The 23,630-nt window shown below is 51.7% G+C and overlaps 1 protein-coding gene and 1 non-coding gene across 12 annotated transcripts in view; one reads left to right on the top strand and one right to left on the bottom strand.

The window, feature by feature from the left end:
• The window catches only part of LOC122392736 (lethal(2) giant larvae protein homolog 1-like), an 83,302-nt gene that overhangs the window by 8,880 nt on the left and 50,792 nt on the right, over nucleotides 1–23,630 (top strand). For all 11 annotated transcript variants that reach the window (XM_043387968.1, XM_043387966.1, XM_043387967.1 and 8 more), the window contains exon 4: nucleotides 7,352–7,449. In XM_043387968.1, coding sequence (XP_043243903.1) covers nucleotides 7,352–7,449 — 98 coding nt within the window. The remainder of the gene's footprint in view (nucleotides 1–7,351; nucleotides 7,450–23,630) is intronic.
• Trnar-acg lies at nucleotides 7,682–7,754 on the bottom strand. The gene has a single exon. It is a non-coding gene; the product is annotated as a tRNA-Arg (tRNA).

The following is a 23,630-nucleotide window of genomic DNA, read 5'->3' as shown; positions in this document are numbered from 1 at the left end:
TGATACCGCCCACATCACGTGACACCTCCCGTCCGCTCTAACCTTGGTCACGTGACCGGGCGTGGCGCTGACGTCATAGGCCAGCGGGTTGTTTGTCGACCTGTCTGGTGCCGAACCGGCGCGGCGCCTGTGCTTGCCTGGGGTGGGGTGAGGCGAAATATGGCCCCGCGTAGTCGTGCTTACCACCAATCATGGAGCGTTGAGACAAGCCAGTATACCAACAGACGAATGGCTAGGCGGTGCGATAGGATTGCTGCCCTCCGCTGATAATGCCAATACGGTATACCACACTACCATATTACACCGGAATTACGTCGCGTTATTACACCCCGGCAATACGATGTTATGATGCCGGTGGGGGCTACGGCACAGTTTTCCTGCGTCAGTTGCTGGCCTGAATGGTTATTGGAGGGTCTAGAGGTGCGGCATATGGGCTGTTCGCCAATAATTCTCGAACAGACTGAGTTGGACCCGAGACTCGCTAAAAAACTGGCTCATTTTTAATGTAGAGCTCTTTTCTTCAAATTATTCCTCAGTTGGAATAGCATGACTTGGCAAAAGGTAATACGGTCAAGTTATGGGAATTGATCCTGATGTAAATGTGACGTTCTCGGACGTTATTACAGGTGACGTCACCTCCGCTCTTAAGTGATATTTCTCCAGTTTCAGTCAATGACGTCACCGTCAATGCCTCCACTGACGTCACCAACGTTATCTCCGCTGACGTCACGCCAGGTGTCCGTTGACCCGACCGCCTCCCGCCGTGACCGGTAGGGGTGACTCATCATTCTGACGGCGCTGCTCGGAGAGGTCGTGACCTCCCCACTCCCCACTCCCCACTCCCCAGCCCGCTCTGAGCTGCGGAACTGCTCCGCTTGGAACTGTGGAGCGAATGCTTCCCGCGGCATTGCGAGGGAGTGTGTTACATGATGGTAGAACTTGCATATAAAACACTACCCCTTGATATGACACTTGGATGGATATCCAGTTTTTCTTGACCTAGGGATGGCTGAATCACAGTGATTCAATGTTAATCTTCACATTTTTTTTTCCGGCCGCGCCGGCCGGCCGGCCGGCCGGACCAGTTTGGGCGGTGCCGTTTTTTGGAGCGTGCCTCTCGCCGGGCGGGGACGGGGGCGGCCGCTCAGACTCCTCTGGAGCGGCGCGGGCGGCAGCGGAGATGATCAGGCACCACCCGACGTCACTAGCGTCCATTTCTGCCCTGAACAGTATGGGAAACTAGTCCCTACGGCGCCGGTCGTAGCTGACCGCTCACGTGGCACGGTCTCGCAACACGAGCAGCGGAGACGCCGTGGGGCGAGACGAGACGCCACGGGGCGGGGAGGCGTCCGCAGTCTGGTGCAGTGATTGGTCCGGTTCTCAGCTCCGAGTCGCCGGACGAGATTCCCCAGTGGTTCTTCGCAAGTTTTGCTCCGTGTGTGGTGGCGTTGCTTTAGTGTGTGGCTCGTTGCGATAGTGTTTGGACTTTCGTGGAAGTTGGCGGAAAGTTTACTTGCTCTGTGCCGCGCTCTGAACACTGCTCAGGCGAACAGCCCGGCGGTGCGTCCAAAGCAGTTAAGAGGTGTGACCTGGGTGTTCCTCTAACCAAGCGCCAAGCGGCGCACGTTCCTGTGTGGTATCCCAGTAACCTCTCCGAGCTGTGGGAGAAACCGCATCTGCCATCCGCATCCCGGCTCTGCCCTGTCGAACGGACCATTCCCCGCCGACGGACAGACACCTGTTGCAGTTGGACGTCCACGTGGGCTGCAGTGCTGTGTGTCTGTGTGGTCCTTCGTCTGAGGAGGTTTGGAACAGCGCGCCGGTTCTGGTCCGGAGGATGTCCACTGGCCAGATCTAGAGGGTAGCTGAGTGTGGACAACAGCAGTGAGCAGTTGGCACTGAGTGAACGGACCAGCTGCAGCTTTGTGCGGCACAAGTGACTATACTTCAGTATCAACGCCGGTAGCCCGAGGACTGAGGACTGGGAGGAGTGATGGAGCTCTGCTCTGTGTGGTGGCTGGAGTGAGGCTTCAGGCAGGTCCCCCGCGCTGTCTTCACCCTTCTCAGCTCCCGCCCTCTCGTCCAGTGCGATCTACGCCGGTCGCGACGGAAGCGGACCGGAACCATCCGCCCGTGCCGCCCCCGCCCCCGCCCCGCCTGCGCCGCCCTAATGGGCAGTGTCGCGGTGCGCGGCCATTGTCTCAGAGGCCGTTAAAGCGGCGCCGGGACGGGGAACTTTCCGGTGTCGCTGACCGGTGAGGAGGGCTGCACGGCTGTCACTACTGGGGCGACGCTCAGTTGGTGCGGAGGATACCGCTAGAAGGTGGTCTGCGGTGCGCTGGGAGTGAGGAGGACTTGGTGCGTGGTGTGAGAAGTTGGAAAGTCCTGCGTGGTGTGAGAAGTGAGGAGCTATTGGCCATTGTGTTGTGTGTGCAGCAAGGTCCGCTTTTTGTGAGTGACGGAGAAGTGCTAAATGTAGTAAGCAGTCCGGACTGGTTTGAGCAGAGAGGAAGTGTGAGCAGAGCGAAATCTCCGTCGGTAGTGAGCGCTGAAATGCGGTGGTTGCGGTAATACGGCAGTCCGCGCTGGCATCTGTGTTGGGTCCAGTGCAGTCTGGATGTGAATCACGGCTGTTGCTGGTTGCTGGCTTCATTGGTCAGCCAGCTGCGAGCTTTGCTGTTGCACTAGAGTGTCGAGTTCGTTGACACAATCAGCGGTGCTTGAAGGGATCAGCGATGATCTTCTCTGATCGCCAGTGATTGGCCGATCATCACTGATCGTCGGCTGTATTTCCGAGGTGGTGACGGAGCCCGGCGATCCTTTATGGAACAGTGAGTTGTCAAACTGACCTGTCCGGTGGAGTGGCCAGGCCCACCAGGTAAAAGGTGCGGCCGTGCGCGGGGCGGCGGGCCACTGGCCTTGCTCAGGGTGTAGTGTGTGTGGGTCGTGGGACCTAGACCAGGACCACAGCACCAGGACGGCAGAGTGATCGGTGACGAGCATATTCGTGCTTGATGTGTGAAAAGTGGGAAGCTCTATGGTGAGGCTGAAACAGCACTGACCTGAGAAATGTAGTAAGACGCAGGCACGGAGAGCTACCGGAAGCTGACCGTCAAGTGGAGCTGAGCTGAAAGCGGCGTAGTGCGAAGCTGTGTGCCGTCCATTTCTCCAACTTCTGGAGCTAATTGGAGCTCTTACGAGTGAAAACAACACCCTGAAAGTCAACATCGTGAGTCACCGCGACGGAAGCTGCGGGTGCTCCTTCCTTCTCCCGCGGTGAAAATTGCCCAAGGGCTTCTCTGACGGCCCCGCAGCGGCTTTGGCCGCTCCTCGGGCAGTCATGAAGGCCCTGGTGGAAACCGTGCGTCGTCGGCCTCGCGTAGAAACCATCGAGGAGTTCGACCCCCGAAGACTGGAGCTGAGATGTCACTCGGTAAGATTTGCCACATGACACAGACTGGCTGTGCGACAGGGGATGGATACTGGCCTACAAAACACTTGCCTTATCATTTCTTGCAGTCGTACATACTTTTTTGAAGGAGCAAATGGACCTCTTCCCGGAGTGGAAGGATGTCCTTCACCACATAGTCGCTTCATCGCAATGCTTAGAAGTATTGGTCAGGGGCTCTAGGGGGCACTCTGTGCTGGTAAAAGGAATCCGTTCAATTGATCAACATTCTGTTAGCAATAATAAGTCTGATCAGTGATCTACAAGCTTATCAGTGTTTGGAGTCCATGGATTAGTGATGACATGGGCTGCACGATTTTCCTGTACGGCGCAATGTTTGGAGGCGTGTCGCCATTTCAGGCGGAAAATGCCTTACGTCCCTGTCGCGTCGACTGTCCTGTGACGGAACAGACCAGTGTGGCTGGCTAGGCGATGTTATTGATGCTAAGGTGCGAGGTCTGGATGCAAAGTTACACGCAGGTCGCGGCGTGGTTGCTAGCAGCGTTTTCCATCTTTGGTTCCGTCAATGTGGATTTGAGTTAGCATTGACCTGGAATAAATGAGCAGGTAAATACTTATCACGAACAGATAATCCTATTCGCTCAGCATTGTAATCCGCTTGTAATACGCACTGGTCAATGATTGAGTGTGAGGTGGAAATGGTGGCAGGGTGTTGGAGAACACGTCCCTCTCGAGAGCATGTCATTGACCTCAAGCGGTCTGACACCACCAGCTCTCAAGTGGTCCCGGCCGGCGACGCCAAACGATTAGCGATTGGGTATGGAGGGAGGAGGGTGGCTGGGATCCCACTAATCCCCCCATCCCACCCACACAGACTAGCACACGTCATGACTCGTCACTAGGCCATGTGCGAGTCGCATGTCCTGTCAGACATGTGGCGTCGTACGCACACATGTCGCTAAACACGTGGCTCCATATCGCATGACGCCGTATCGTGTCGTACACATGGCGCCAGACGCACGGCACCGGTGACCCGTCTCGTTCCGTCGTGTGCCTCATGTCTCGGTCTCTCGTCGTGGGAAGCTTACACGGTGCGTGGGAACGGCGTGGGATGTCGTGGACGGTGCGTTGCCATGGAAACGACACCACGTGGTCTGTGATTTGTGGGTTTGTCCAAGATGCTGGGGTAACCCAAATAGGCTTACATGCCCACTCGCTTGTTCGTTGTTCATCACTTTGATTTTGGAATGTTTTGACATACATAAGAGGCGAGATATCTGGGAAGGTAGTGGTAACCTCTGTGTCCTCACTGCTCAATTTAACCACCACCCAATGTAACCACGACTTTATGTGCGGACTGTATTTGCTCATGCTGCCGTACTGTGTGAGTTCTGTTACCAGGCGCTGATAGCACGGCAGTAGCTGGGACTGCGTGGGAACAACCGTGGGAGGGAGTGATCTGGTGAGGGCACGCACACCGAAACTGTTTGGGGACGGACAGGCCGGTCAACGTACTACGGAGAAGCCGGTAACTTATGTCATTGGGTGTCGTTCTCGTTTTTGAAGCATCATAGAAGTAGGCTAAAGGCAAGCCAGCAGCTGTTAGCTGATCGTTTATAACGGTTCTTGTATAAAAAAAATGGGTGTGCTAGGATGCGTGCGTATGGCGTGCGCCACCTCTAAATTAGCTCATCCTGTGGTAATCTCTTCGTGACCGTACAGGTCCAGTGACCCCAGCGTGGCCACGTAAGGTCAATAGCCTCGCCGTGACCTTACATAATATCCTCGTGACGCCGCGACGACTCGTCCGTTTGTCACCTGACACCTGTTGTCACCAGCAGTGTGAATCTAACCGGTCCTCTGTCCTGGCGTCAGGAATCTCCCAACCTGTAATTAGCTGTATCCGAGCCCGGTCTGTTCCGTTCGCCGCTTTATCCAGGGGCTCCATTCAATGTCGAAAGTGCGGTACTCTATTCAGAGATGCCTGTTGTGCGTGTTTCCGTTTAGTCGCTGAGCGCAGTGCCGTGGCGGGGGCTGTCGGGCTGGGCGGGGGCGGTGATTGAGTGATGTGCTAACTACACGATGCCGTTAACATCACAAAGCTGACAGACGCGGTGTTTCAGTCTCTCGTGGCGGCGCCAGCCTCCGATACCGGGACAACGAACAGGAAATGTCAATAGGATTGACGGCAAAGCGTGAATTACGAACGAATCACAGGGGTTTTGTGGCATCAATTGTGAATGGCGCATGCTGAAAGCGAAGCGTTGGTGCTCTGGTGAGATGCGAATTATAGGAGCTGAATATGATGGCAATATGTCGCTGGCGATTGAAGACAAATTAAATTAATTTGTTTTCCTCAACCCTTCTTTAACCTTCTCTCCAAACTAACCTCCTTCCTCTCTGTGTCAGCAGCTCTACAACTGCCAAATTGGGAGCGGGTCAGCCCTGAGTGTCCCCAATCCCGACCAGCCACTGATCCACGGCCCGAAATCTGCTGTGTCCTCGCTGACCGCCGGCAGGGGCTTCCGTTGTAGGTGTCCGGAGGGCTTCTCCAGCGCCGCTGAGGGGATTCCGGAGCTCCGCTCGAGCTGCTGAAGCTCTGGAGAGGCTGTGGTCTGGGTGGGGCCCACAGTGGGTTAACCGCCGCTCAGGGGGTACCTCCTCCCTCAGACACTAATTAGCGTAGGCACAGCTGGCTGAAATTGCTGTGTTTACGGTTTGTTGCTGACGAATTTAGTGGAGGGGAGGGACAAACTAGGGAGGGAAGTGAGGATGTGAGTATTTGAGCAAGGCTGTCTAAGATTCAAAGGAGGGAGAAGAGGGAATGTGTGATTTTCATTTGGCTGGTCCATGCTGAACTAAAATGTGTATAATTTACATGAATATTGAATATGTCTAAAGTTTGAAAGGCAGATTGTGCTTGAACGAATACCGTTGCATCGTTTCCCTGAGGCTGCAACACATATCTCCCAACATTGTGTTTGTGACACAAGGGCTGCCTCACCAAGTCTAGCCAAATCCTCCCTATCTCTCTGTCCTCATTGACATCCTACACCTACCTCCCTCTCGAAATCAGAGCGGACCGCCACCTCCAATCGCACGATCCCCGACCCTGGGTATTGCGTTTCGGCTCTGCTCGTCTCGCCTGGGGCACGTCGGCTGTGCGGTGGTGTCGGACAGCCGTCTCACGTGTCAGGCACGAACGGCCACCTCCAGTTTCAGTGGTGGTGGGCTTCCCCTGTTGGGTCCGCAGACTGGGGTCGGGCGATTGGATACCGACAGGAAATCAATTTTGCACTCCCCTCCCAGCCGTCAAGGCTCGAACTGACTGTTCCGCACTTGTAACAAACTGTTGTGGCTTATGCGTACGTGTATGTTTTGTGACTGGGTATCGTCAGATTTTGACATCTATGCTTATAGTGCATACCGATTGAGAAGTCGCCCCCACCCCACTAATAATACCCCCGCCCTCGCCCCTTCCCCATCTCTGTCTCCCCACCCTCCTGCTTGCTGCATCCGCCGCCGCCTTCTCAACCTGAGAAGTCATCCCCGCCCCCGCCCCTACCTCCTCCCGTCGCCTTACCACCCTACCGTACCGCAGACCACAGGCTGCGGGCTGCTGTATGTTGGTGAGATGAGTCACACTCGGCCAGTTTTAGCTGTCAAAGGAACAGCTGTGTGTGTACCGAGCGATATAGGTACATGGGTCTGCTGTCCTACATACATGACATATGGGATGTAACACCTGTGTTGTCTGGGTATCTCGTGTAGACCATCCCGCCTCGATATACGGGTTATGGGATTGGGTGAACGATGTTGACATTTTTTTAGGTAGGCATCACAACTGTTTTTCTGTCGGGGGCTGGACTTAATGCTTGTCATTTCTCAATTGATGCCCTGTTGAGTTATTTCTTACGCCTGTCCCCGTTTTTCTCTTTGCAGACTGCGCAACATGGCTTTCCCAGCAAGCCGTCGGCGCTGGCGTACGACCCGACTCTCAGCCTCATGGCCATCGGCACTAAGTCAGGAGCCATCAATGTGTATCCTTTTCTCACACTAACTGCGGAGAGTGGTCGACAGCCAAAGTAAGAGCGTTCCGTCTTGGTTCCGTCTGCAAGATTAAGTTCGGCAGGCAGAGGACGGCGCCGTTTGCTCCATTTTTAAGCATGGTGATTAGAGGACAATGTTTGTGTGCTTTGGTTGGCCTAGGGGCCCGGGTGCTAGGCGGGAAAGCTAAAATTATTTCAATGGCTCGTGAAAACGGAAAAGTTACGATCCTGCCAGGATTCGAACCTGGAATCTTCTGATCCGTAGTCAGACGCGTTATCCATTGCGCCACAGGACCGGTTGAGCAGGTAGGGTGTGAAGGTGCTTCATATATGGGTGAGACCTTTGAGGCGCCCATGGCTGCTGAAGTTTTGGCATGGGAAATGGAGGCTAGCTTTATTTGTGTTTTTACACTTAGCACGCTACTTGATTGCAGAAGAGCAGCGGACACTTGAGACACGCCCGCCTCGGTAACTAGTGGCCCAGAGTCCATAGGCCAGCTGACGTAACGTTGCATGGGACATTGGTTGTGAGCCATGCATTAGAGTCGCGGGAGGCGGGATCAGTTTGTCCTCGGGCCCCTGGTTTTTGTGTATCCGGGTATGATAAGATCAGCGGGTTACAAGTTCTGTACAAGTCTTGCTACTGGTTACCGAACTGAGTATGCCGGGTATGCGGGCGTCCGCCCGCTCAATGCAGACTCATGTGGTAACCACTGATTAGTTGCCGATCGCCGGTCCTTGGTCGGGGATGCTGATTCAATTTTCTGGCTGCTATGATAAGCAGCTGGTAGTTTTGAGACCGCCCCTCGCCTTCCCCCAACGCCACTCTGGATAGGGGTAGGGGCCTTCCTTGTGATAGGGGTAAGGACGGCTCCGATGAGGTAGGGGTCAGCGCCTACCAACTGTGCTGAAACGTGATGGTGACTGAGTCAAGAGCTCGTCTGTTGAGTCTGAATCCGTCTGACTCGGCTCGAATGAGTCAGTGGGGTCAGTGGTGGTAAGGACAGGACTGGACCGTGACTCGTGCGACTCATGGTGGCACTCCCCTCTGGTTGGTCTGCTGCTGGCCTGGTTTGATGCGATCTGGTTTTGTCTGTCCTTCTGGTCTAGTCAGTAGCCTGATCGGGTCTGCCATTGTTTTTCGCTAGTCCTTTGATCTCGTTCTTCTGCCGCCTGCCCTGTTCTTTCGTTGTCCTAATCTTAGGCCTTGCCCCGATCATCGAGACACCGGACATGCCTCTGAACGAACCCAGCCCCTTATACAGACGCGGTTGTGCACTCTGCATCCTCAGACAGAGCGCCGTATACACTGCCGCTCACCGTTCCAGCTCCGGCCGGCCAGACCGCGTCCCTACTGTCTGTTTATGTTGATGGATTCGTCTGACCTTGGATTTGTCCACCGGCCGACTCGGCTGGTGGACGGGACGGCAGCTCAACGGTGTACGGTGGACGATGGTTGGTGGATGGTGGAAGGTGGAAGGTAGATGGTGGAAGGTGGATGGTGGAAGGTAGATGATAGATGGTGGATGGTGGAAGGTAGATGGGATGGCGGATGAGAGATGGTAGATGGTAGAAGGCAGGAGGTGGGATGCGGACGGCGATTAGTGGGCAGTGGGCGATGGGCGCTGTATGGTGGATACAGGACAGTTAAAGTTCATATTGGCGCTGTACCTTGCTGGTGGACAGTGGGTGTAGGATCAAAGCTGGATGAGCTATGGCGGTAGACGCTGAGCATTTGAGGTGTAAGTTTGAACAGTGGCCATCAGTATGGACAGGCTGGCCGCTGCTAGCGTCCTGTCTTATTCAGAGCCGTGTTGAAAAGGCCACCAGCTGTGCCTCGCCCAGCGGTGATAACGCTCCCAACCTAACCCAACTCTTTCCCTCTCCGTACCTGGGCTCGCCCCTGCCACCGTGCTGCACCCCGGGAGCCGGTTTGAACGCGTCCCGTGATCGGACCTCGCTGCCGTGATGTGGTCCTCCCCCTACCCCGATCACCTCCCCTCCCCATCACAGACTGGGGAGTGTCCCTCCACCGGCGGCGCAGGGGCGGACACAGCGATAGGTGCCGGGGAGGGTCGAGAGAGGGGTCGGCCAGGGGAGTATCCTCAGCCCCTGCAGCTCCCTGGCGCAGGGGCGGGCCCAGCGATAGATGTGGGAAGGGTTTAGCGTGCATATTTAACTATCTATCTCTGTCTATCTCTGTTCAGTGGGTGAGATGAGGAACGCGACTATCCCTTGTTGGACATTGCTGGATTCAAAACCTGTTACCGTCGCCACCGATTCGACAGGTTTCGATTCTGTTATCGCTGACGACGCCATTGCTAGGATTGCATACCAACGACTTGTGCAGTAGCGGCGCTGTCCGGGGGCGGTTCAAAACAAGCGGCGGCGACGGACTCCGGTCCTATATCCGTCCTACGCGACGTATATCGGCGAGCGGACCCATCTTGAATCTTGAAATACTGTGGTGGCGAAGGCAGCAGTGACGCGGTTGCTGTCGCGCTTCAGGCGGGAGGTCGGCCAGCTATCTATGGTCGAGAGTGACCGGCTCATACGGGCCTGGTGGGGGAACGGATGTGTTCTACTAGCATGAGTTTTTGGTCCTGGGGAGGGGCGGCCAAGGAACCGAACGCATTGTTCATGTGTAGCTGTTTACTCACGGCTCAACACCTATAATGCTATCCATCTGTAAATTTTCCATGGAGCGTCTCTAGGGCAGTGCTGGGGACTGGGCAAGGGGCTCAACTAGCAATCTATTCTGTCTGAGGTATGAAGGACTGGTTGATCGGAGGCTGGTGAATTGGAAGAGGATGGGTCGGCTGTCGTCCCAGTAGAGGCTCCTAGCGGTGCCGTCCACCTTCACCGCTCCATGTAGGCGGCCGGCGCTCATGAATGGCAGACCGGTCCTGAGCCTAGCCTGTCAGCGGATGAGTCACGGAGGCCGGTCCGAGCGGCGCGGAGGTGCGGCCGCCCCCCCCCCCCCGCCGCCGCCCCCGCCCCCGCCGCCGCCCGTGCGATGTAATGTCCAGCGGTCGTGAATCGTGAGCTCCGCCCGCGCTGCCCTCCGGTGGTGCCGCCACGCCCGGGAGATGATGGACACTTGGGGAATACTTATGGCGTTCTGCTGGTTATGCAATGTGGTCTGTGTCTTTTGTAGAGAGACATGTATTTATCGCTTCGGCAATGAGCATGAAGCTTTCAGTCCTACAACGAGCCCCACGACGGCCAGATTTATGCTTGTACTGTAGATCTCTGGTTTCGATTGGCCTTTTCTTCACTTTGCAACCATTCTCTGACGTTCGGTTGAAAACAAATGCGCCAGCCGTCAGCTTTCGTTTGCCTAAGCACACACCTGCGCATCTCAAAGCCACTGTCTGACAGAGAGGTGCTACACTCCACCCCTCCTGAGCCGGGAGGGGTGCGGCTCCCTCTCTGCCGCTCACTTTCCCTCCCTCTGAAGTCCCAGCGAGCCAGGTCCGAGTCGGGAGGGTCACTTCTGCTACCGGCCGCCCCGCCGGCCCTCGGGAGAGGTGAAAGGAACAGTGTCATTCGTGGTGGAATGCATGGCACGACCCGAGCAGATGATTGATGTATCGAGGTGCAGATTCTCGCTAAATTGTGCCCACTCGGCTCCTAATGTCGCGGGAATGTGGTTGATGCTCGCAGTGCTGGTTCATGCGCAATCTAATGAATGCTTATTGGCAATGCAAATTGGAATCTACCATTATCAGATTGGATGGGAAGCTAATTGCTGGTATGTTGATTGCTTCCCATAATGGGCAGTGGTAGATAAAAGCCTTTTCAATGAAGCAGAAATAGCTTGGCTTGTTAATGTAAAGAATGTAATGAGTCTGCACTCAGCTGCAGTAACAAAAGCTATCCATTTTAGTTAGCTGTCTACATTTGGTCGCACTATCCGCTCCTTCAAACTTTCCCGCCTGCCGCTGACATTTTCTGTAAATGGCCTGGTGGTTGTCAGGGCACTAAAGAGTCGGGTACTCCAAAGTTTTTCCTAGTATATACTAGAATTATACTATATCATCTAGAAAAACAACTAGAACTGGGAGCTTTTTACTATATACCGAAAATTATCCTAGGATATGGCTGCGCTGAAGCGCGGCGCAGCTGGCGCTCGTGTTTCAATACATTGCGCTTCATATTTATACACAAGGCGGCCTGTGGTTTCACGCGGTTCCATGGTGTTCTCCCTACATTTAAATACTTACAAATTGTGCTGGCTAAGTATTTAATAACTATCGTGTGCATTAAAAAATTGGCTCTTCATTATGCATGGAATTGTGTGAACAAAGGCCTTTCTGAGTAACTGTGTACAAATTTGCAAACTGCTGTCCTTGACTGGGTGGTGGGCCAGCCTCATGCTTTCTCATTCTTTCACTGTTGCGTAGCAATGTGTTAAAAAAGAAGTTTCAAGGAATTTTATCAATTGTGATGCATGGCGACACCTTTCGACTTATCTGTGAGCATATTTGGTATAATCGTATTGCAAAGATTGCGTACACCGGCTTTATCTATTTGCAATGGCAGCTTTCGTACGACATTTGTGTATTGTCTTTTCTATGTTGGTCGCTACTCGTTTGTATGTATTTTTAGAGCCCTGACAGGCTGATGAAGGATGACTAAAGTCTTCTGAAAGCTATCATTACTAAGAAATGAAGCTGGTGTTATGAACAGTGAACAGTGTCCCAAAATTTTATTTCAGAGTGAAAAATTGTTCTTGAAAATTGGAGATGAAAGTGGAAAATTGATTTCAGTTGGATGTCACTTCCCACCCAAAACTGGCAAATTTTGGGACATTGGTTTTGAACAAACTTAACAATACAATACCACTGTCCCAGGCTCCAGCTGAATAACATCAACATATAACATAATACTTTGTGTAAGCATCTCGTACAACTGTGTTGCTGTGATAATGAAATCAAAACACATGCATCCTGCATCCATGAAAGTGGATAGTAAGTAGAAAGAAGCATTTGTTGCCACATGTTAGTGATAATTGTGCAATTTCTTGGTATTTTAAGTTTGTATGAAAACGCGTAAGATTTAGGTGATTGAAACTAAACATGGAAGATAATTTTTAGGTCAATTTTTACTTTTTCTTTTTTAATGCTGTTCTTGATATTCCACTTCACTCAAAACACACCAGTTCATAAGTTATTTCAGGGCTTTCGCAATAGCCATGTCTTTGTGGTCAATCATCCTCAGAGCAGCCTGAGTCAATTCCATTCACGACTTCCTTACCCTTAGCCATATATCTCATATATCTCCATATATGATCCTTTTTCAGGACAAGACATGCACTACTACATATGCTGTGCCTGGCTCAAGATTCCTATATGTAGCAAGGTTGCCCTACCGACACTGGCAAAATGAATGCCTCCTTGAACAAAGCTAACCAAAGGTGCCATCAACTGTCTTAATCTGAACAGGAAGGAAGCCTAGTTTTCAACATAGACAATGTGACTTTCAGGGTGTGCACCACCCGGTGTTCATTTGTTAACATCAATAATGTGTACAGATACAGATACAGATATTTATTCGGCACCCCCACTGCGTAGATCATGGCCACGTCATACATGTCATACACATAAATGAATAAAGACACACCAGTAAAACACTTGATACATGTGATAAAAGCAGTAATAAAAGCGACAAATAAAGGTACTCCAGTGCAGCGGGATAAAAACAACGATTTGAAATGCTACGAAGAAATACGCTGGTTCCACGCTGCAGTCGCTCTGTAGAGAAAACTCCTCTTCGCTAATTCGGTCCGAACTCTCGGCAACTGCAACTGTCCCCCTGCTGTTGCTCGAGTGGTTCGAGAACATACGTCGGCCCGACTGAGGAGCTTCTCTCGAAGATACTCTGAGGCGTTTGGATTTGTAAGTGTGCGTTTGATCATAGCGTTGTCCTGTATGCCAATGATATCCTCTATCTTTCCCCACTTAAACTGGCTTCTAGACTCTGTAATGTGGTCAAACTTTCTGAGACCCACCACAATCCGCACAGCAAAATTTAGAACTTTCTGCAAGCGATTTTTCTGAGTTTTATTGCAACCACCCCAGACAGTAGCGCAATACCGAATGTGAGGGAGCACCAGAGCTTCGATCAAAAGGTTGCGTGTGCAGCGTGGAATTCTGTTGCGCATCCTACCTATACTAATGATGATCATGTTACATCTTTGAATGATGGTGGTGATGTGTGACTCCCACGTTAAGTTATCATCTACATTGACCCCCAGCACTCTTACGCTCTGCGAGGCAGACACAAATGAGTCACCGAATGAAAGTTGGATGTTCCTGTCGTCCATGTTTCTGCGCTGTGATTTGATAAAAACCATTTCAGTTTTCTCGGGATTGATTTTAAGCCTGTTCTGGAGGAACCATTCATGAGTACGTGACAAAGTGCGTTCTAGTCGGGAGTACAATGATTGAATGTTATCAGGAGTATCAAAATCGAGCAGCTGGAGATCATCTGCGTAGGCCACGATCTTAGTGTCGCACAGGTAAGAGGTGATGTCATTAGTATACAATAAAAACAAAACTGGTCCCAGGATCGAGCCCTGGACGACCCCGTGGGTGATGGAGCGAGTCTCCGACTGGGCGAGAACAGTCTGCGAGCGGTCACACAGCCAGCCGGCAAACCAGCGGCTCTCGATGCCGTACCAGCCCAGCTTGTCCAGAAGGCGGCCATGCTCGACACTGTCAAAGGCTTTGGACGTGTCAGCCGTGATAAGGGATGTCACGGCACCCCTGTCAATGTTCTCTGTGACATAGGTGACAGTGTCAAGCAGGGCCGCCTCCGTGTGACCACGAAAGGAAACCCTTCTGAAGGTAACATCTCTCGACCATTCTAAGATCCTGTCCACTACCTTAATATTAACAGGTCTTTTAAATAACCATGCATTATTCCTCTGATAATGCTTGTTATGTTTTCAAATAGGTTCATGTTCTTTCATCCTGATTTTTCAAAGATAAGTATCACTTGAGTTTGTTTTTATTGCAAGTGTGATGCATGTAATTTCATCTTCATGTTTTCTCAGATCGAAGATCTTGCTCGCAGCTATGCCTCATTGCCTACCATGGCCAAAACCTCTTTGAGGTTTACTGTAGGTAGTGTTCTCCGTCTGATTGTTATGTGTTGAGGATGAGCTGAATGTTACTGATATTGATACCTGATATCTAATTGTGGTCAATGTTTAGTGTAACACCGTGACATCTTCCAATGCCAAAGTTTATTTCCAACGAGCCAAAGCTTGTTTGCATTGCAATTACGAGCGGTAGTGTGATGTGTGGAACGTGTAGTATGTACGATTGGGAACCACTTACTCTGGTGGCATGTTTGCATATATGAGAATGTTCAGTGTTCATCGTCTTTAGATAATAAAAGCATTGGCATATCAGGAAGTGGATTGTTCGATGGTCGCCTAAATGGTATCAGAGCTGCAATTTTGACACCATCGTGTTCGTCATGCTCAGCCACGTCGAATGATATGCTTTTTGTATGGGTGAGGTCAATTTAGGATGTTGACCTCCGTCCAAGGTCAGGTCAGGTCATTACCTCATAATGAGGTCAAGTTGCACGTTATTCAATTTGGCAGGTCTTTCTTAGTCTATTTGTGTCTTTTCCGTCTAAGATCACTGTCAGCGCCAAAATAACTGTCTCTATATCCCCCCCCCCCATCGGCTTATAATGGCCAGATCACCTGACCGACCTGACGTTAGGTGACCCTTAGGAGAAATCCGAAGTTAACGACTTTTGAGAATAAGGGAGTTTGATAAGTTCTGTAAGTTTCATCTACGTGTGATAGATCTCCTTGAATTGATGGAGCTGCTATGTTACGACGTTTTTGAGACCGTGCAGAGGTTCACTTATGACGTCATAGGTCAGTGACCTGACCTGACCTGAAAATGAGGTTGGTGTCACAAAATCCGGCTTGAATCAAAGGTCAGGTATGCCAACTTACAACCCTCCATCACCAGCGCGCTCACCCCTACTTTACTTTGCAGCAATGGTTTGCCGCACATTAACGATAAAAGTTTTGGTCTGTCCGAGATTCGAACACAGGACCTTCCGATGTATCAAAAACATGGGGTCATATATGGACGAATATCTCGAAAACGGTTGGATGGGCTTGAACTTTTCATCCCAAAAATGGAAATAAAAATGTTGTAGCTATCTTTTGACATACTTTGTATGTGGATGCCCACACTACGAAACCTTGAAAACCGAGCGCGAAAAGTCGCATTTTAACACGCAACCCTATGGGCTAGTAGGAAAAGTCACGCCCATGCTGCCATATGACTTTGGAGGGGGCTGGTGGTTGCTCACTGTGAAGCGAAGTCACTTCGGTTTCGGTGGCCCCACGACCATACCGTGCCGAAACACGGTGTCCCTGAGCTCGCAGAAAGCGCAGCAAATCGGCCAGTCGGGCCCGGGGTGCGCCGCCACTCCCATATAGGTGCGGAGTGCGGACTGATGCCCCTCACCGCCCCACCCCGACCGGTGACCTCATCACTAGCCGGTGACGTCATCAGTCGGATGGTGTGACGTCACCGCCGGACGTGCCTGGGTGACGTCACATGAGATTGTTGAGACCACTGGTGACACGGGGACGGGTGGGGGCGTGGGGTGGAATAGGAACGGACTTGGGCTACTTTGATGTTGCGGTTACGCTAAGAAACATCTGCTCCAAACCACGTCCTTCATGAGAAACCAGGCTCGGGATTGCTACTTTTATGGTGAGAAAAAAGTAACTGGTGAGACAAAAATATGCCTCAACAAACCTAGATAAAACGCGATTGAAGGCGGCATCTCATTGTTGCAAAGCAAGGTTATCAGTGGACTCTTATTTTACTGCAGAAGCAATGATGCCATTGCAATGGTTTTCTGTTAGTATGTTTGTTTGCATGTTCTGTTGTTTGAAGCGTTGTTTGTTTTGTCTGCCGAAGAGTCGATGGTTGTTGTGTTTTTCCGCAACTTATTTGACTTATTATTGGTTGTACAAAATTCATCACAACTCAAGTCAGATCCAGTTTCTAAGCTGCGTAAGAGACAATAATTGTCATCGACTCTTATCGAGTCATGATATTAGCCCCTCTGACTCATACATGTGACTCCGGTTTGACCGTAGTACTCAGCGTCCAGTGCCCGTACTGCTCACCAGACCGGAAGGGGCGAGTCATTGACTCTATAAATGACCCCACCGGCAGCTGGGCCATTACGGGCTTGGAGCTCCAGCCGGGAGCCGTTAGAGCTATTAGGTGGTAATTTGGCTATTTGTCTCCCTGAACTGGGCATGGGTGTGTGGGGGAAGGGGGGGGGGGGCGCTCACTGCTCACCCACGTGCCAGGTGAGAAGGTGGCCATGGAAGCCTCATTTGTTGTGCCAGCTCACCATTTCTCACAAACGAGATGAGATGTGAAGCCTGGGGGCTTCCTTCCGAACATTTGTCCCGCTAATTACGCGGAAGGATTAGAACGTAATTAGTCAGCCATACCACACCGTAACTTTGTAGCGTGGTTCTGGTTAGGTCTGGCAGGGAGCTGCGACCGTCTCATTTAGCCCAGACTGAGGCTGACAAACGGACGGACAGACAGACGGACGAAGTGTTACCACATCAGAGCCGGGCGCCGCGCCGTCTGGTGGCCTGGATTTCCTGACGAGCTCTGCCATGGGCCAGGGGACCGACCGCTGCCAGCCCGCCCGACCGGGCGGTGGGTTTCCCAACTTCCGAGTTGTCCGGCCTGCGGGTGTCTGAAGCCGCCAAGTAATCACAGGCTGTTACTTCTTGTATTTGGTGCGACGTACTGTTAAGCGGAGACGTTACGCGTAGGCGTCGCCATGGCGACGCGACGTGGCGGCTGCTATGCGCGCCCGGCAAGCTGGTGTCATTCTGTCCCGACTTGGGGGAGGGGGCATAGCAGAGAAATGTATGTTGTGGAGGGGCGTTCTTGTGACAGCCAGTCAGCCGCCACAATCACTTGTGTCCGATGTGACCCACCTACCCGTCTGGTCACATAAACGGGCTCTGTTTAATCTGGCACCGTCTCCCTCCCTGTCCGTCCATGTCCTGACCGCAGCGGCCGGCCGCTGTCGTCCCGTCGGACATGGGCCATGTCTGACCCACCTGGCACGGGCTGACACCCTCCCCCCCCCCTCCCGGGGAGGGTCCCCTCCCCGCGGGAGTCAACGCCGTCCTGACTGGCGGGCGTATTTCCGGTCTGACCGGGAGGGATGGATTTGAGGGGCAGGATAATTGATTAGAAATATGGCTGTGCTAGAGTCCAGCGGCGCGGTGGTGTAGGCAGTTGTTATTGAGAACCGCACAATGATATCGATATTCCTGTGGCTGTTTCAAGCGAAAGCGATGAATTGGTATCCAGGAAGTTTAAATGAGATGCTCGGAAAGTTATGCGCTGAGCATGAAGCGTATAGAGTTGGCGTGAAGTTGACAATCGAACAGTACAACTTCAAGTTGTACTGTTCGATACCGATACCTACTTGAAACTTGCGCCATTGGGCTTGATGAATTCAATTAGTGATCTCGTGGTTTGCAAAGTTGTGAGACGCTGTTGGCCGGTCGCAACTCGGTGGACCTCATTGGACAAACCAGTCGTCTGGTGCGCCTCTATAAATCGGCCATCATTGTCAAAAGTCATAACTCTTGTCATATTGCACTTTGCAGTCCTGCCGTGTGCCCGTAGCGGCACCACGCACCGTCTGACTCGTGCCGAGGTGGACGGGCCGGGTCACCAGGTCAGATCAGGCGAGATGGGATCCTCACGCACAGCACGGACATTATAGGGACATTTATGCAGCTTTGCGGATATTTTGTGCACGTGGATGCATTGGTCGCATTGGCATGCATTGATGGGACATTCCGTGTTTTTGGTGAAGGGGTGATAGGCTCCGTCACCTGACACCTGACGTTACGGGATGACGTCTGACGCTGTTATGGCGTGATGAGTTTTGATGAGAGGCTTCGGATGCTAGAGCCACTGTGTGACTAACGGAATTTTACTCGTATGCCTCAGCGACTCGCAGACAACGCGTAATGTTTAGAACGCCATGTCAAGGTGTCTCGCTTCTCCGAACCCGACCACCTGATATATTCCCTTGTCATCACTCCATAATGACCGTTAATGTCACGTGCCTTTAATCTATTGGTCACGCGATGTCAAACGCACAACAAATAGCTCTCACAGTGTCAGTCGAACCGGCCACCCATACTTTCCACCACTTGACAGATGAGCTTGCCGAGCGCTCTCGACTGCGACATGAATATTACTGGAGAGTCGGGTCAGGCAGACGGCCGGACGGACGGACTCGTGAGAGTACCCGCTGACTGGCACGGGTGGGCAGTCACGTGACTGACCTCTGACCTCTGACCCGGCCGGATGGTCAGTCGTGAGTGGGAGGAACCGGGCGGCGTGGTGGAAAAGTGGAGAACGACCGCGCTGTACCTGCCCGGATGAAGCAGCGTCTCTTTTACTTGTGGCTGGCTCTTCCATGCCAGGAACGCACTGCTGCTTTATTGGAGAGGTTGTGACTCGCTTTAAATTCTGGGGATGTAAAATTCAAGTAAGCCGTCAGCCTTTAGACAAGCAGTTCAGCAACAGAGCGGAGCCATGTAGTTGTGTTGCTACTTGCGATTTCCTTTTTGTTCCTTGCAACCCGTCCTGTCTTGCTTATATCCATCATCTGTTGCTGTTTTTCCTCCCATCCACCTAATCTTCTCACACCACTAACCCTCCTCAGGTCCCTCCTGCGTTCCCCTCACACTCCAGTTCCTCTTTTGATCAATCCTTTCATCCCACCCCACTCTCCTTTAGATCAGTCATGGCTGAAATTGGTGCACCACTTAGTGAAGATTGAGAGTCCTCGGGGTCCTCAGAAGTGCGGCAGGGGAGGTGAATGTTCTGTCATGCCTGACAGGCTGACATAAAGTGTGTGTAAGAGAGGTCAGAGCGGCAATTCAAGGTTCTATTTTTGGGGGTGTGAGTAGTTGGGTGGTTCTTGAATCTCGATATTGGTTGGGGAGGGATGCTTGTCTGTGGTTGCGTAGGCTGGTTATCTGCTGCGGGGAATGGGTGGGTGGGTAGTTCTTGAATCTCGATATCGGTTGGAGGAGGGTTGATTTTCCGTGGTGTGTGGGTGGTTCCGTGTAGCTTCACTGAAGTCACAGCTGCTTGACATGACAATCTGATCCCTACCACAATCCGAAGAGGATAAACTTCAGGGGAAGCTTTGCACTTCCGTCGGTAGATCATATATCGGATTATTGACCAAGCTGAGCTGTTGAGTTCGGGGCGTCTACCGTTGCACGATTGTTCAAATGTCAAGAGTCCGTATTGTGCAAATGTTTGCTGAGTGGGAACTATGTAGATAGTGGTCACTTATCACTGGATGTCACCTTTCGCGCAAATCGGTTGATAGTTAATCAATGCCAGACCGCATATTTCGTAGTACTGAAATTCCAGCCGTTCCTTTCTTATGTGAATTCACCTTCTGCGCCCGCTTTACAACGACCAACTCTAACTGCACAACTCTGTAAGCCATTACGGACCCGGAGCCGAGGCTGGCCCGGCTCGGGCCGAGCTCAGGTTTATAAATACCATTACCTCGCTGGGCTCTGTCGGCGCCGACTGACGTATGACGTCATTGGACCAAAATACACGTAAGACCGGCCCGGCTCGTATCCGCAGCAGCGTCACTGTCTGCCCCCTCCCCTCCCCCCTCCCTCCCCTGGGTCCCATCTAGCTACGTCAAAACCGTCCTGACCCACCCCGCACCGTCGCCGCCGTTCGCCGGTCGCGGGTCTCGGGTTTGCCTGCTCGCCCGTTCGGGGAAAGGTCTCTCCTTTTACCTGGGTCACCTCGGTGAGCTATATCGACCGTTCCATCCAGGTCGTCGTGGCCGGGCTGGCCGAAGACGGAATCACTGCTGGGGGTATCAGATTATCTCGGAGAAATGCGTCTGATAGAATGAATGGGGGCAACCGGGATTGCGAGACTTCGTGGAAATCTGAAGAGCTGTTTTGTGTCGGCTTGGGAAGGCTTCCACATCCCATAGATAATGCAATTCAATGTGATGGGCATCTCCTCAAGCTGGATTTAGGATTGTTGGAATTACATATGAGATGTACCGCAAAGCTCCATGTAATGCTGGCACAAGGAGATCATTGGGAGTACGTTTCAAGAGAGCATCTCCAACGCTGCCTCTAACCATAAAGACTGTGGGCCCCAACTGTGAAAACCTGTGAGCCAGTTTGTCCAGTGAACACTGAACAGTGAACCACTCCTGCCGATCATGTCGTGCGATACCCAGTCCGAATAAGATCGGTTTGTTTCCCCTAATCACAGACCTCGCGCGTGGGCGGACGGTAGAAAGGCACCCCTGTCTCGGTCGGTAACACGCGAGCGGGGGCGAACAATTTTCGACCCTTGTTTTTAACTGCTGTGGTGTTATGGGCCTCCGTTTGGGTTGTACCCAAGCAGCTGAGACGTCCCTAAACCCAAATGGGCAGGATGATGCATTTGCCGCTCGATTACCGCTGGTTTCAGTTTCATGTGTAGAAACTGTCAAGTGTGCCAAATTTGAAATAACAGCGCCTACAACTGTCAAAATTTTTCAAAGCAGGCTTTAATTTCCCTGTCCTAGCTATCCAAATGAACGTCCGTACGGTTATGCTTCCCTTCCGTTTCCGAGCTCCATTCAGCCTGCTCCAACCAATGACGTACCGTAAGGTGGGGCTATTTGAGACAGTGGGGCTATTTGAGACAGTATTCAAAATTACTATAAAATAAAAACCACTTAAAATTTATGCTTAATTTTTTGCTCAGGCGATTTACTGCTCGATTCCACACCTCCCTGCGCAAAAATATCACACAAAAATCAAACGATCTTCATTTTATAACGATTTTAAATACTGTCTCAAATAGCCCCACTGTCTCCGTGCTCACTCAGCCCGGCGTGCTCTGGCCGTGCTCGCAGACCGGGCTCGATGTCCAGGGCCGCGTGCGGCGTAGGTACGCCGGAATCCAGTCGTGCACGGCCGGCGTGCACCGGAGCCGGTTACAGTGGCTCGTCATGGCCTCCCCCCCCTCCCCACGTGGGGCCCGCGCGGGGGCGGGCTAGTTCCGGCCGCTTTTGATGAACGCTTTTTTGACAGTCGACAGACGCTTGTGCGGATGGTTTTAAAGGTCGGCAATGAGCGATGTGTGAATACACGTGATATGTATGACAGGCGGCAGTGACAAGCGTTGTGGTACGCCCGCTTTGGTAGAAAAGAATGGGTGAGGTTGGGCGCTTTCGTGATGATGTAAAGGCGGGGGCTGGGTGGTGTGGGCGGAGGCGGACCCTGTGTCCCAATTGCTACCGCTGCCACTACCACCACTACCGCTACCGCCAATGTAACCGCCCCTGCTACCGCCGCCACCACTACCAACATTATCGTGGTTGTACCGTCCGTCTGTTAGCACGCGACCGCACCGGCGTCTGTCTGTGAAAAAGGCACGTGAAACGGGCGTAATTTTTGCACCGGCACAAAAACACGGCCCACCCGTCAGGTGGGCGCTGCTGTTTGGGCGGTGGGGGATGGGAGGGAGGGGATGGTTTTTAGACCGGTGGTGTTTGGTGTGCCGTGGCTCAAAGCTTCTCTGGGACACCCATAGGTCATTCTCTTCTAGTTCAGCCGCCGTGCCAGCCCATTTTATCCAGTAATAGTTCTACAACCTAGTTTTCGCAACCCCGCTGCTGGTCCTCCTGATGCGCTGTGACTGCCCTGTTCGACTTTTTTACGACTTTACAGACCACCATCGTATATTTCCCAATGGTGTACTTTTTACATCGTTTAGGAGCACCTGTAATGATGTTGATGATGACAAAAAAGGGTAGTCGCGTCAATCTACTGATACATGTCAATATCACGATCCAATGAACAAAAAATGGTTGGTAAAACATTTTATATCTACGTCTGAGACGTCGGGCAGCTTATAACACAATATGACAGACAGGCAACCTTCAGCCGGTGCTGTCAAATGCTATCCAATTCTCTTGGTTAGATTGGTCCTAGGAGTGACAAGCCTCAGGTTTGAGCGAGGGGGAGGGAGGGGTGAAGCGGTGCCTCAGGTGGCCACCGCCGTCGATTCGACCTGGCGTGGTCGATACCTGTCGATTCGCCCGGCGTGGTCGATACGTTCACGCCACTGTTGTTAGGGGTGGGTGGTCTCGGTGGAGTTACATGGCCCCTGTCGGACGTTGACCTCTCGTGCTGGGGTGGAAAAATCGTCTGACATTGAGAAGAGATAGAACTAGGCGGCACGGGTATGGGAAAGGACGGTTACTTTGCCGTACGGATGTGAGCTGTGCGTATACTGTTATGCGGTACTGTATGGGGTGGGTATACTGGGTGGGGTGGTTTCTCTACTTGACGATACAATAGCTGGGGCGTTCCACGACAGATCGACCAAAAAAATCGCGAAATAACACCCTACCTCTCATATTTTGATGAAATTTCGTCTATGGGGTTATCTTGTCCGGCGATCCGTGTTGTGACATTTTCAATCTCATTCGTCGAATACTTTGGGAGATATTGCCCCAGGCAACTTAATGGCTACCATAAAAACTCTAAGTTTCATCCGCAAATATTTAGCTAAATACTGATTAGATTCATATAAAACTGCATATCCTCACAATAAGAATTAACCAAAGATTTTGGTGATGTCAATTATTTTTGAAAATTTTGCTCTTTTAATTTTTTAACATAAAATTGATTTATAAAAATCAAATTTTGAGAACGTGGCCATCTTTTTTTACAATTTATTTTTGCAGCAAAAGTCTTGTCAACGCATTGACTTTCAATGATGAAAATATTAAAAACATGTTTTTCCCCTAAAGGTCGCTATACAACATTGAATTTCGTCGTACAGTGAAAAAAATAACAATAACTGTCAACCGGTCTAAACGGAGTACGGTGAAATGTGATCAAGAGCTCATTGCGACGCTGTTAATTCTTTTTAAAGATGCTTAAGACACCTACGAAAGCTAAGTTAGGACCCAAAGATCCAAAAACGTCATAATGGCGTATTGTTTTCAAGAGAGCGAGGTTTAACCCCCTGTGGCCGAGGGAGCGAATGCTGATCACCTTTGAC

Source organism: Amphibalanus amphitrite, unplaced genomic scaffold, assembly GCF_019059575.1.
Source record: "Amphibalanus amphitrite isolate SeventyFive unplaced genomic scaffold, NRLGWU_Aamphi_draft 000499F_arrow, whole genome shotgun sequence".
In the NCBI taxonomy this organism is placed as follows: domain Eukaryota; kingdom Metazoa; phylum Arthropoda; class Thecostraca; order Balanomorpha; family Balanidae; genus Amphibalanus; species Amphibalanus amphitrite.
Note: the sequence above shows the minus strand (reverse complement) of the source record. Positions and strands in the feature narration are given on the sequence as shown.